At 45.0% G+C, this 13152-nt stretch overlaps 1 protein-coding gene across 1 annotated transcript; it reads right to left on the reverse strand.

The window, feature by feature from the left end:
* Positions 1-1819: 1819 nt before the first annotated feature.
* On the reverse strand, positions 1820-8328 carry LOC103760596 (Ig heavy chain Mem5). Its single transcript, XM_008927117.3, is given in 7 exon segments — positions 1820-1898; positions 2064-2169; positions 2639-2701; positions 3339-3619; positions 4175-4275; positions 6357-6676; positions 8131-8328. Coding segments are annotated over 7 exon segments (1077 nt in total). The 5' UTR covers positions 8258-8328.
* Between the last annotated feature and the right edge of the window lie 4824 nt (positions 8329-13152).

Raw genomic sequence — 13152 nt, forward strand, 5'->3', positions numbered from 1 at the left:
ACTGAGTCACTCAGGCTGCAGAGGTGGAGTATGGCCTGTTTAACTGGGACAGGAAGGGGGCTGTCTCAAGGGAGATTTGCTGTCAGCTTGCTCCACATGTCCATCTGGCTCTTGGGATGCCTAGGAAACAATAACAAGACTACCATGCTTTTCCACACTGTGTGCTCCCGAGACCCAAGCACAGAGCTGCAGGACCTAGAGACAGTGCTTTCACCATAGAAATGTCACAGCTTCTGAAGGGAGGGTCTGAACTAAATCTGTCAAAGTTAGCTAAATAGATTTCACCATGCACCCTTCTGGGGGCCTTTTTGGAGTCAACAGTGGTTCAGTCAGCACCTGAGAAATGTTGTGGGCCCTGCCCCCTGGGAAGTGGTTAACATGTGTTTAAAAGCAAGGGGGGATCTGTCTTGAGTAGCCTGATAGAGTCAGTGTGTTTTAACCACAGCATCCTGTCAGCTTGCAGCTCGTGAGAAGTTAGTGTTTGGTTTTTGTGACTGCCAGCCAACAGTTGGGTGATTTATCAGGACATCCCAGTGTTTCCTGTTGGCCCCTTCCTAGTATTGGTGCGTGGAAAAGCAGCAGCTTGTTCTCTCACCTTTTCTCTTTAGACCTGTCTCTCGTATTGTTATACACAATTTTGAGCCTGATTAATTTGAAAGGGCCACGAATAATTAAAATTCATTTAAACCCAATAGGGCCAGAATTCATAGGTGTCCTGAAATCTTTTAAATTGGCCAGGGAGTCTTTGTCTTTCCCCATGGAAAGCCCAAGGAAGGCAAATTTAATGAAAAGGTAATCTAGAATGTAATAAGTAATTTTCTAGTTCTCAGTGGTCACTGGATAGGGCAGTGGAATTTCAAAGATTTTCATCCAACTTTCAGAAGAAATGGCACAGTGCAAATCAAGCATAATAAAACTTTATTTTGGTGCATATTAAGGAAACTTAAAATGCAGGTACCATATACTTTAAAAAAAAAAGAGAGAAAAAAATGCTCAAAAGAAGAAACGGAAATGAAAATGATAATGGAAATGAAAACACTATGCCTGTCTGAATTAAATTCCTTTAGGTCCAAATGATATCTAGATCTGCCCTGGAAAATTGCCACTGATAAAATCCTGTAAAAATTGAAATTATACAGTACACCCCCCGTGCCTGGGATCCCTGAGCAGAAGATAATTATTTCTGTAGACAACAAAGTAATATGACCAGAGGTGGTATTTTTAAAGTATATTAAGTATACAGTTAAATTTTAAGTTTTCAAAACTATGTAAGCAATTTGGATGTATCAGTGCAATGGATCCAGGAGTAGGAGAACTTACTGTTCCTACTCAACAGAGGGATGAGGGAAATAAGAAACACCAGAAATTGTTCTATTAATGATTTTAAGCTAGACAAGAGTTCAGCATTATACATTTGCTGTATAAGAAGGATTCTAGATGGTGTTCACTAAAGAGCTCCTTGATGAAGTGAAGAGACTCACAGATCTACAGAAATGGGGGAATTTGTTGATTCTTCAGATGTTTATGGGTAGCAAAGCTGACACACAGTGTTACCCTGTTGTGTGTTCTTTCCTGCTCTTATTCAGCCCATTGCTGTCTCACCCAGTACCTGAAAGAGCAAACAATGCTTGTTTTAAATTCTTATTCATATTTAATGCAGTGGTGCTGAGTTCCTGTTAATCTGCAATATAGTGGCCAAATACTTTCTGGTTGTTTGGCTACCTGATCTTTATAATTTTCCTTCCTTCTTTTCCTGCCCCTCTTTTTGCCTTTGTTGGTTTTTGGGATTCTCCCTTTATATTCTTTCTGATTTGGACATTTACCCAGACTTTGTGCTTTGCCACTTGAAACAACCAGCAGATTTCTAATAGAACCTGAGATGCTCTGGATTAGCCTGATTTGGGGATAAGGTGCAATTTGGAGGATAAATTAACTCATCCAGTGGAAACAGGAACAGCTGAATAGATGTCACTCCTTGTGGGGTTACAGAAGGATGCAAATGGCCACTCTTTGATCTTGCCTCCCGTGTTCCCAGGGACTGAATGATGTGTTTCCTACCTCAGAAGAGGAACAGCTTGATACTCATGAGTGCATTGAAGATGATGCTCTTTGCCAGCAGGACCCTCAAACCCAAAACAGCCATGAAGAGTGCGTTCGTTTTGACATTTGCTTTAAAAAGAAGAAGAGGGAAGAAAGTGTCATCTTGATGTTAACCCCACCCTGCCCCACTCACCCCCAAAAAAGAAGGAAAATCCACACATCATAGCCAGATGAGGGATGCAGGAACTGGGGAAAATATGAGAGAGGAATGTAGCAAGTGCAGGGAAGAGAGGAGAATGGACTTCCCATTGCTGTTTTATCCCATGGGAATTTGTCCACTATCTAGTCTGTTAACCTGAAGGTCATTTCTCAATAAATATTTCCAATTCTGACATTTCTGCACAAGAGAAAGCAGTTATTCATGTTTTGATATTGAGTCTGCAGAAAATGCAGTTTAATAAGCTTAATAAACTTAAAGTGTAGGTTAATAAGTATCTCCAATTCAGACATTTCTGTACCAAAGGCAGTGCACGTTCCTGCATTGTTACTGAATCCCCAATAAAGCAGCTGTACTCTGATGTTCCTTTAGGCAACTCACCTCTTTTAGAAGCATCTGTAATGCTGCAATCATTAACTGTTCCAAATTCTTCAGTTTTCTCTTCTGTCAAATGATAGACAGACTCTATAAATTGTATCCAAACTATACCAAACAAGAATTGCACAAAACAAACCTATAGTTCTTTTCCCAGCAGGAGTTAAGCAGTATTGGAGAATCAGGTGGCAGGTCATTAATTAATTATTAATTTGAAGAGAAAAATTAGCTTTCTATCTGTGATTGCAGAAAACCCCCCTCAGGATTGTTGAGTTTTACTTTTCTCTCCCTTTTGAAGGAAAACAACAATTAAAAAAGTGATCGAAAGGTAACCAAAATATCTGGAGAACAATTATATGCCTTTTTTTTATTTTGTGTTTTTCATAGAAGTTATTTCAAGCTTTCTTCTAGCAGGCATGTGTACCTATGTCCCTTTAACTATTGTCTCCTAGATAAAGTTAGACTCACAAATATTAGAGGGTTGTTTTTATTCTTTTTTGGGATGGGGAAAGTTTAGGTTGGCTTAGTTTTTTGTTGTGCTTTAATAGTTGAATTAAGGTCCCATATGTTATATGCTTTTAAATATCTTGTCTTTACCTAACTAAGTGCCTAAATATCTTTCTGACTGCGCTTTTCCTTGCTAGATCCTCAAAGGGCAGGAAAAAATCGTGGAAGATGCATCTTCCAAAGTCATGTGGCACTGTACCTGGCAGAGTTGTGCTGGCTTTGCTCCTGTTCCCTTTGTGTGTAGCCTTGCAGGTCACCTCTGCATCTGGCTCCACTCCAACGACCTTCATGGTGCTGTACATCCCCCCAGACGTGACCAGAGGTGCCTTCAGGTCATACAAAACAACACTCTCGGGCACATCAAGGCTGATGTTCCCAGGGTAGAACGACCTCGCCAAACAAGCCGTGTTCAGTTTGTTGTCATGTTGTTTAGGCTTCTTTGATTTGAGCACAATGACTTCTGGGGCAGATTCTTTTTGACTCTCTGAAAAAAAAAGAAGCATTGTTTTGTGTTGATTTCATTTTTCTGCATGCTTTTCTGAGAGCTAAATCATGGATAGTTCAGATACAGTCCAGCCACATCTGTCCCCTGACAGCTGAGTGTCTTTCTACGTTTATTTCTTCCTTCTGTTTGCCATAGAGGAGATCAAAGATGGAAAGGGAGGATAAGGGTGGGATTTTCATTGGAGCTTCAAATCTCTTGGACTCCTAAACTTGTCCTCATATACATATATATACACACACACACACACATATATATATATTTAACTGAGGGACCTTGAAATGAGGGAGGGAAGTTTTAAGAATACAACATAAATTATCATAATAATTTTTAATTAAAAAAATTAAATACTAAGAAGACTATTTGTTTCAACGGTAGCTTAATATGCTTGATATGTATGATATATATTAAAAGGTTTTGGTGTTCTTTTTTAATTACCCAAAAATGCTTCACTTGATGAGGCTGAAAGGCTTAACCATAACACACAGGGAGAGAAGACTTTAGAAATACATTATTAGTAAAACAAGTGGAACTTACTTGGCTCAACTGAAAAAGTTGTTCCCGTTCCAAATACGAGCTTGTCTGTTGCCACACTGTTTGCGCATAGGCAAATAAACCCACCTTCCTCACCACGCTCTAAAGGTGTATAAAACCAGACAATAAAATGCCAGAGTTTGTCCAAAGGATCCATATATGGACAGCAATGAAAGTGCTCAAAAATAAGCAAAATCCTGAGGGCAGAAAACAATAATTTCATTGTAGAGTGATTTTAAACAATTTGATCCAGGTCAAAGATTCTCTCTTCTATTACCCCAATAAGCAATATACTTCCAGAATAAGTATTCCTAGGAATTCTGCAGTTCTCTTCTTCAATATATTTCCTTTTCCCATTCTTTCTTCAAAATGTATTGCTCCTTTGGTAATCTGAGGTTTTTGAATGAGACCTTATGGCATTTGTGCCACTGTGAGCTACCCCAAGTTCTCAGCACAGTGATATACTGAGTTACAAAAAGTGCTGCTTCCTTCCCTTTTCCTGTACAGTGTTTCATGTGAGACTTGGAGTCATATACCACATAAGAGATCACATGGACTTTAAAATAGGGACCTGAATGTGGAAAGAAAAGAGGAGATTTGAACCTCCTTGATACCTGTAAGATTATAATGAAGGATTATAATGTTGGTCTGGCAAGGCTCAGATTTTAGTCTCATGACTAAAGTCTTACTATTATTCTACAGCAATTAGCAAAATTCTTCAGAGTTACAAACATGGGGCTTTTTTGATGTTGTTTTTATATTCTCTATGCTCTGATTTTGTTGCCCAGGAAGAAAAAGAATACACACAATATGGGGTTTTCGAGTTGTCATCTTTCTGGGTGGGCCAGTGTGAGGATGATTTGCTACCTCAGGAAGTCATGCACCAAATACAATTGACTGAACTGTTCTATCTCTCTAAAGTAGCTTGGGAAGCGAAAAATTTCTTTAGAACCAATTGTTTCTCTGCAATGAAGTAGAGGGGACACAATGTGTAACTTAGATAGAAACTTCCAAACTCTGTCAAGTAAAAACATGAATTTGCTGAACTGGAGTTGGTAAGAAGTATGTTCAAAATCAAATGATCTGGAAACCAGCATCTGTATTTAAGTGTGAGAAAAACTGGCATGGCATATAGTGATTGTCCCATAGCTTGAACCCCAGTCAGATGTGTTCTTCAGGATGCAGCTGTCTGGGGGAAGATGATGCCGTGAGGAAGTGGGGTAAGTTGCACCTTCAGGCTTTTCCAGAACTCAGTTTGTGCTGGGTGGTTCAGTCTCCTTTAACCACTGTGTCACCGAGACCACACAGTGGTGAATAGTCATACAAAAACTGTCTTTTCATTTCAATGTCAGATGACACCTCTTCTTTGATGTCTTTTCCTTTCCCTGAGTACCACTCAGAAGAGTTTAGCTTAATCCTCTTTACTCCCCTCTGTCAGGTATTTATACAGAGAAGATCCCCCATTTCCCAATCAACCTTTCCTCCAGGCTGAACCACCTGGTTCTCCCAGCCTCTCCTCACCATGACAGACACTACAATTCCTTAGTGATTCCTTAGAGAGTGGTGATGAACAGTTGGCAGCCAGTCACTAGTGGTGTCCCCCAGGCATCAGTGTTGGTCCCAGTTCTGTTTAATATCTTTATTGATGATCTGGATGAGGGGATCAAGTGTACCATTAGCAAATTTGCAGATGACACCAAGTTGGGGGGGAGTGTTGATCTGCTGGAAGGCAGGGGGCCTCTGCAGAGGGACCTGGACAAGCTGGAGAGATGGTCTGATTCCGAGGGGATGAGGTTCAACAAGGCCAAGTGTTGGGTCCTGCACTTTGGCCACAACAACCCCCGGCAGCGCTACAGGCTGGGGACAGAGTGGCTGGAGAGCAGCCAGGCAGGAAGGGACCTGGGAGTTTGGATTGACAGGAAGCTGAACATGAGCCAGCAGTGTGCCCAGGTGGCCAAGAAGGCCAATGGCATCCTGGCCTGGGTCAGGAACAGTGTGGCCAACAGGTCCAGGGAAGTGATTCTTCCCCTGTGCTCAGTGCTGGTGAGGCCACATCTATCGATCCCAAGTCTCACTGATATTTCCCAGAGCAAGTCCAGGCAACTGTCATTTGAGAAAGGGCCCTGCTACCACTGCAGTCCCTCCCCCTTTTTGTGCTCCCTCTCCCTGCAGTGGCATCACTGTGTGCTGCCTGGCACAGAAGTAGGTGGCTGTGTCTGAGGCTGTAAGGGAATGCAGCTGCAGGGAGACCTTGCTTTTGATTTTATCTGCAGAAAGGGTCACTCGGCCTTGGAAGGTTAGGGAATAGCCTGTGTTATTCCCAAAAGGGTAGATCCAGCCTACAAATTGCAGGTGCCCTCCTGGGGTCTGACGGACACAATTCCAGTCGTATCGAGGGCTGTCCAGAGCTGCTCCCTCTACAGTGCAGGTGAGTGAGAATGAGCCAGAGACCTTCCCTGCCTTAGGACCAGATGCCACCATCTTTATGTTGGAAAGGGTACCTGGAAAGACATAGGGCAGGTGGGAGATTTGAGTGTCTGTGAGAAAGCTCATGGGTGCAGTAGTCCATCCTGGGGTTGTAGGGTCCACAAAACCACAGAATTTTGGCCTTTAGTTCCAGAACTTATGCCTGGAGGCAGTGGCTTGTCCAGACACCACAGACCAAAGAACTGCTGAGATAGGAGACTCACAGGACACTGTGTAACTTCTTGTTAATGCTGTATCTTTAAATATGAATCCAGAAGCTTGGTAGAAGGAGAGCATGGAGGCATGGAGTTCCCAGCCCTTCCCAGTTAGCCTGCTCCTTTCACCAGCTATGCTTGAACACATATCCCCATGCACAGAGGGTGCAGAGAACAGGCTGGACGTGGACACACAGGAATCGGTTTATAAGTTGCCCATGAGCACCAGAGGGACAAGAAGCTTTTTGGCCTTCTATTGGGGCTCTTAAACCTTCCCAAGAAATGTCCTACCCCTAGAAAATACCAAGTCTGCTCAGAGTGAGACTGTGCAGCTCCAGAGTGAGTCCTGAGGGTGCAGGATGCACAAAACTAGAGACGTGCTCTGGGAGCTGCTCCTAGGGGTGGTGGCCTGTGTGTCCACAGCAGCCCCACACTGCAGTGTGGAAGAACTGTGGCTGATGTAGGAGACACATGGCACAGGAGAGGTGCAATGAGCCCCTGGGTGCTGTCAGCCCCTCTCCACCTGTCACCAGCTGCACCTGAGAGCTTACACCTGCCAGGGCACATGGCCACAGCCACAGCAACAAGAGGCTAGGTGCAGGGTGCTCAAAGGCCCCCCATCACTTTCACCTGTTGTGTCACACTCTCATGATTGCTCCCCACCACCACAGACAGCACATTCAGCAGGGACAGGGTGTTTGGTAGGGGGAAAGGAGAATGCTGGGGTGCTACAGCCTGCTCCTCTCCCTTTTACAGAGGAAAGTTAAAGCTCCAAAGATGTCCCCATTCCCTGACACAACCTTTCTCTGTCCACAGGCTGGATACTTCAAAATGGCCCTGTGTTCCTGAGACCCCTCTTGGGACCTGTCTTACCTCCTGCAGTTGCTGCCAAGAGAAGACATGACAACATCAGAACCACCTCCTGCTCCTTCTCCTCCAGCTACAGCCTGGTTCTCCCCAGTTCCCACCTCCAGCAGGACAATGCATTCTCTGGGGGTCTGCAGAGATGGGTTGGGTTACCATGGCAGGGCAGAGCTCAAACCTGCCTAGGGCACAAAGACCCAGCCTGGTTCCCATCCCTTCTAGCCCTGGAACTGGTGGATCCCTCTTCTATGCCTGGCAGTGGGGTACTGCAGGGCTATATCAGACATCCATCCTCCAACCTCCACACATCCTATGGGAGGACAGGAAAGGACAAAGTATTTTGGGAATTATACAAATAATTCCCCCCCCCCTTGTCTATGTATTCTTCCCAGGAAAGGGAGAGCTCTCACCTTTAGGGAGTGCAGAAAAGGTGATGACCAGCATCCAGAGGAGCATTGCAGGCTTCCCCAGAGGAATTTGCATGGTGCACCGAGAATTAGGAAAGTAATATTGTGGGGCTGAGAAGGGCTCACACATTCCTCTCTTTGGGTCAGCAGAGAAATGGCCTGTCCTTCCAGCACTGAAGGCTCAGACTTCCTTCCAACTCCTGGCAGATTTGCAGCCTTTTCTGGGCACTTTGTAGCTGCAGGTACTTTGAACATGGGGGAGTTGGGTACACACGTCACTGCTGCCCAGGGTGGGGCAGGAAACCACACTTGCTTTTTTGTGCTGCTCAGCCTGCACTGGAAATGCAGGGGCTTCTCTTCCCTCCCCAGGGCCCCTCACCCTTGTGTCTCTGAACCTCCTAAAGGGGCTGTGGCCCTGGAGATGACTGTGGTCGTGCAGTGGCTGGGAGGGGACAGCTCCACACTGTGGAGAGGATCTTCTCCTCTGGAGTGGTATCCTCCCTCCCTCAGCTGCCTTACACGAGGGTTTATGACCCCCTCCTGTCACTTCTGAGGTGTCCTGCCTGGCAATATGTCAGGGATAGGAGCTGAGGTAGGGGAAAATGTCCTTCTCCCAAAGACTACTGTGTTCTGGAGAATAAATCACTCTTACAAATGCAGTGTCTCCAATGTTCAGAGAGGAATATTCAGTAAATATATGTCTGCTTCAACCTACATACCCCAGGGGCGACCCTGCAGCATTCCAGGAATTGTCAGCCCTGGAGCTTCGAGAACACCTCAAGAGAGGCTGGTGCTCTGCTGTTGAGCTGGGACAGGCTCCTGGGTCTGAGGAATCTCCTGGAACCTCTGCCCAGGAGCAAAAGAGCTGAAGACACTGCCTGCAGGCTCCAAGATGAATGAGGCAGAGAGGCTTAAAAATCTGGTGTGGGAGGACAGAGGAAATCTCACTGCTGGAGAAAATTTCTCAGACCTTTACACGGTAAGTCTCTGGCTGCAGTGCAGTGCAGATCAGTAGCCTGGAAGTATTTCTTAGAATTGGCACATACCATGGTTTATGCAGAGGAGGAGAAGGTGCTCCTGAGCAGGCTTTCCCTGCTGCTCTGTCAGAGGACAGGACACAACATCTTCCTTCTGCCAGGAACGTCTGCAGGGGTGCTCAGCCATGTGTACACCCAGAGATGGCTGGGGCTGTCCTTCAGAGCAGGGTCCCAGTGCCCCAGGAAGCTGTGTGCCAGGGCAGGGACTCCTCCCTGCCAGGGTCAGGGTCTCCTGCCTGCCAGGGTCAGGGTCAGCACCCAGCTTGCCTGGACAGCTTTCCATGGCATCTCAGGAAGAAGCTCTGGGGAGAAAGAGAAACCCCTTTCAGGGCAGGTCCAGCTTTTGGGAGGGTGCTGTGTGAGTCAGGTCTTCTGACACATCCAGACAGGACATCTCTAGCAGAGACTTTTCAAGAGGAAACTCAATGGAGGGATTAGTTTAAAGTTAAGGACCTTTCTTGTGTTTTCATTTTCCTACTTCAAGGGTAGTGGGGTGAGGGGAGAGAGGGAAAAGGAGCCCTCCAGTTTGAACAAGTCACTCAGATGCCTAATCTGTAACTTTAAAAGATCAGCAGATCTTCTGGGAGCCTTGTAAAGTGTTTTCAGCCACTCCTCTGCCTGTGGACAGCATTAGCATCAGCTTTGGATGCTAACAGACCCTTCAGGTTGTTTTGACCTGCCCTTCTCCATCTGCAAACGTGAACATGTGCCCAGCCAGTGCCTTGCAGAGATGGGTGAGTGCACAGAGTTTGGGATGCAGTCTGTGAGCACTGATAGGGAAAAAACTAGGGAAGGGGAAACATCTCCCAAGAGGAAAATCTCCAGGCAGCAGGAATATGATCAGAGTATGAGAGGAAAGTAAAAGCAGAAATGTGGGAGGGATAATTCAGAAACTATGATCCCCTTCAAAGCACACAGCTTCCTCTGAGCAAGCTCCTTTGTCTCCTCACCAACCTTTGCCCTCAGGGCTCTGTGTTCCAAGTCCTGAAACATCTCCTCTGCAGCCAGACCTTCCCTCCCCGCTATTAGGGCTACTTTCAGTGTTAGGGTTTTCTCCTGAGCAAGCTGAATCTGTCTGAGATGACCTGGGGATTCTGTGGTGCACCAGCTCTGAATGAGGATAGTTGACCATGACCTGCTCTGCCCTTACGAGCTATGTGCTACAATTGTGGCAGATGGTTTTGATATCTGAATTAGGACTAAAGGCCTTTATTTGACTAATAAATTCAGCAGCTGGACTGGATTAGGTGAAGCAATGTAGGGATATCCATGAGACTACCACCTTTATAGTCACTGGACATCTAGTAGATACAGCTAATGGGGAAGAGAGAGACTGAACACTCTCTCTCTGTGGCACATGACTCAATTTGATCAGAGAAATACCTCTGTCAGCTGCCTTGAACATAACAATTGTGTTCAGAATAAGCACAAGGGATAGGTTTGCTTATACTAAAATGTACTCTTTAATCTACATCATTGTGTTTATATCTAACATTTCCTATTTCTCTTCCAAAAAAAGTTATTGTTCCACTGTCCCTTGTGGACATTACTACACGCAGTTTGGACTTAGCATACAGTTAAGGAGTGTTTTCCTGTTCATTAAGTTGTATTTTGTGTAACTTTTGTTTGTTTACAATGAAGAGAAGTCCTGTGTGCAGTCAGTTCTCTGAGGAAAGCAGGTGAGAGTTGGTGCAAAGGAGCTGTAACATCCCACTGAAGCTGCAGATTTCAGTGGAGAAGTCTGATGTAAGGAAAAGTGATGGAAGTCCCACGGGGCAGATAAAAGGAAGGTGATGAGGAAGTTTGTTGTTATAGTGTCTGGGCTCAAGGAGACTGCTTTTCCTGTCCACCCAGATCTCCTTAGGACACCCTCTGGATCATGCTTCTATCACTTCTTCTGTAAAGTGAAAAATTATTATAATATTCTTTAAAAGCAAAAATCCTTTCTTTTTAAATGGTCATTGAAATCTTCATCATTCACTACTCCCCTGAAACTTCTCCAATTATCTGTGCAATTCTCAAAGACTTGAAGAAAATTCCAGAATTTTAATGAGCCCCAGGGTGTATTTGGTTCTAAATTAGTTACTGAGAGGAGATTAAACAAATTGCTCAAGAAGACAAAGTCAGAATGAAATTCTGAAGTTTCTTGGAGTATTAATTGGCCCCACTGAGGGCCTTTACTGACAAAGCCTCTCCACGGACTCATTAATGCTGAAAACTGGAGGCAGCGATGAGAGTCAAGCAAAGGCACCACGCAGGTGGTTCTGATGCTGTGTAAAGCCTTGGGGTATTTACCAAGGCAAATGCCAAGCCCCATCTATCACTCTCCTCCTCCCCATGCATGGCTCAAGGCTCTTCCTGGGGCAATAGGATATGAGCTTTGTGATCCCAAGTGAAGGACAAAGGTATGACACCCGGCCTCCACGGAGGATTCAACGAGCTGCTCTGGTGAGGCTCCGGTGTCACGAGGACGTAGAATCATGTCATCACAGAATGGTTTGGGTTGGAATGGAACCTTAAAGACCACTTTGTTCCAGCCCCCCTGATGTGAGCAGGGACACCTCCCACTAGACCACGAGGCTCCAAGCCCCATCCAACCTGGCCTTGAGCACTGCTGGGGTTGGGGCAGCTGGCAACCCACCAGACAGTGAGGACTGACAGATTAACTCTGATCTGCAACAGCGTGAATGGTGACTAACTGCATAGCTCGGACAAATAGAACTGAATGCTTTATGACTAATGCTGGTAAGACAACTAGATAAAAGAATCAGCTAACTGAGCCTGATTAAAACAAACAGAAGCCAACAAAGCATAATAAAAATGTGGCAAGTGGTGAATAGTTAATTGACAAGTGGTGCTAGAGAAATGAAAGCTTTTGAGAGTAGGTACTCAAATTTTGAAATGTTAATAAGTTAATAAGTTTCTGTCTGTTTTCTGGGACCCAGAACAGAGACAAAAGACATTACCTCTTCAAGACCATAGTATATGGGGGAAAAGAAAGTTGGGAGTCCTGTCCTCTGTTTTCACTACCACACCTATTACCTTGTGTTAAGGATGCTTGGGTTCACAGTGGCAATATTTGTCTTTCTGCCCACATCATTGGGGAAGTCCATAGAAGGCAGGTTAAACCTGATTGAGGTGATAAGCAAAGGAAGGAAATGAGAAATAATGTTCTATGATATCCTGAGATCTTACCCATCCCTCTGTGATACTATCCACAATTTCCCCAGCCCCTCACCTTCAACCCCACTCAGAACATTTCCTCTGTCTCCATTTTCTCTACCAACACCCTATTCCCATGAAAGCTCCCTCCTCTGGCCAGTGTGTGGGTCGGGGCAACCCTGCAAATATGGACAGACTGGGAAGAAAGAGACTGGAGAACAGTCCCGTGGAGAGGGACCTGGGGGTCCTGGTCAGTGCAAACTGAATATGAGTCAGCAGTGCCCTGGCAGCCAGGAGGGCCAACCATGTCCGAGGGGGCATCAGGCAAAGCACCACTGGCTGGGCAAGGGAGGGGATTGTCCTGCTCTGCTCTGCACTGGGGCAGCCTCACCTGGAGTCCTGGGGGCAATACTGGGTGCTACAATATAAGAAAGGATTAGAGCTATTAGAGAGCATTCAGAGGAGGGACATGAAGATGGTGAAGGATCTAGAGAGGCCATACGAGGCGCAGCTGAGGTTGCTTTTCTTGTTATATCACATTAACTTCTTGTAAACTATTGTGCAGTAACAATAAAAATGTGGGTTTGAGATATGTTTTCCTCATAAAAGGCATATACATTTTTTCTATTCTATATCACTAGACTGCTTTCATGTGCCCCAAGTGATGCATGAGAAAAACAGAATGACATTTATTCTGAATAAGTGAATTAAAAAAAAAAAACAAAAAAAATACACCCCCCCCCAAATCCAAACAAGCAACCTCTCCTCCCCCAAAAAACAAGACAAAAAGTCAAAACCAAAAAGTCAGTATTGAAGAGTTCCCAAA

Source organism: Manacus vitellinus, unplaced genomic scaffold (genome assembly GCF_001715985.3).
Source record: "Manacus vitellinus isolate BGI_N305 unplaced genomic scaffold, ASM171598v3 scaffold_16_pilon, whole genome shotgun sequence".
In the NCBI taxonomy this organism is placed as follows: domain Eukaryota; kingdom Metazoa; phylum Chordata; class Aves; order Passeriformes; family Pipridae; genus Manacus; species Manacus vitellinus.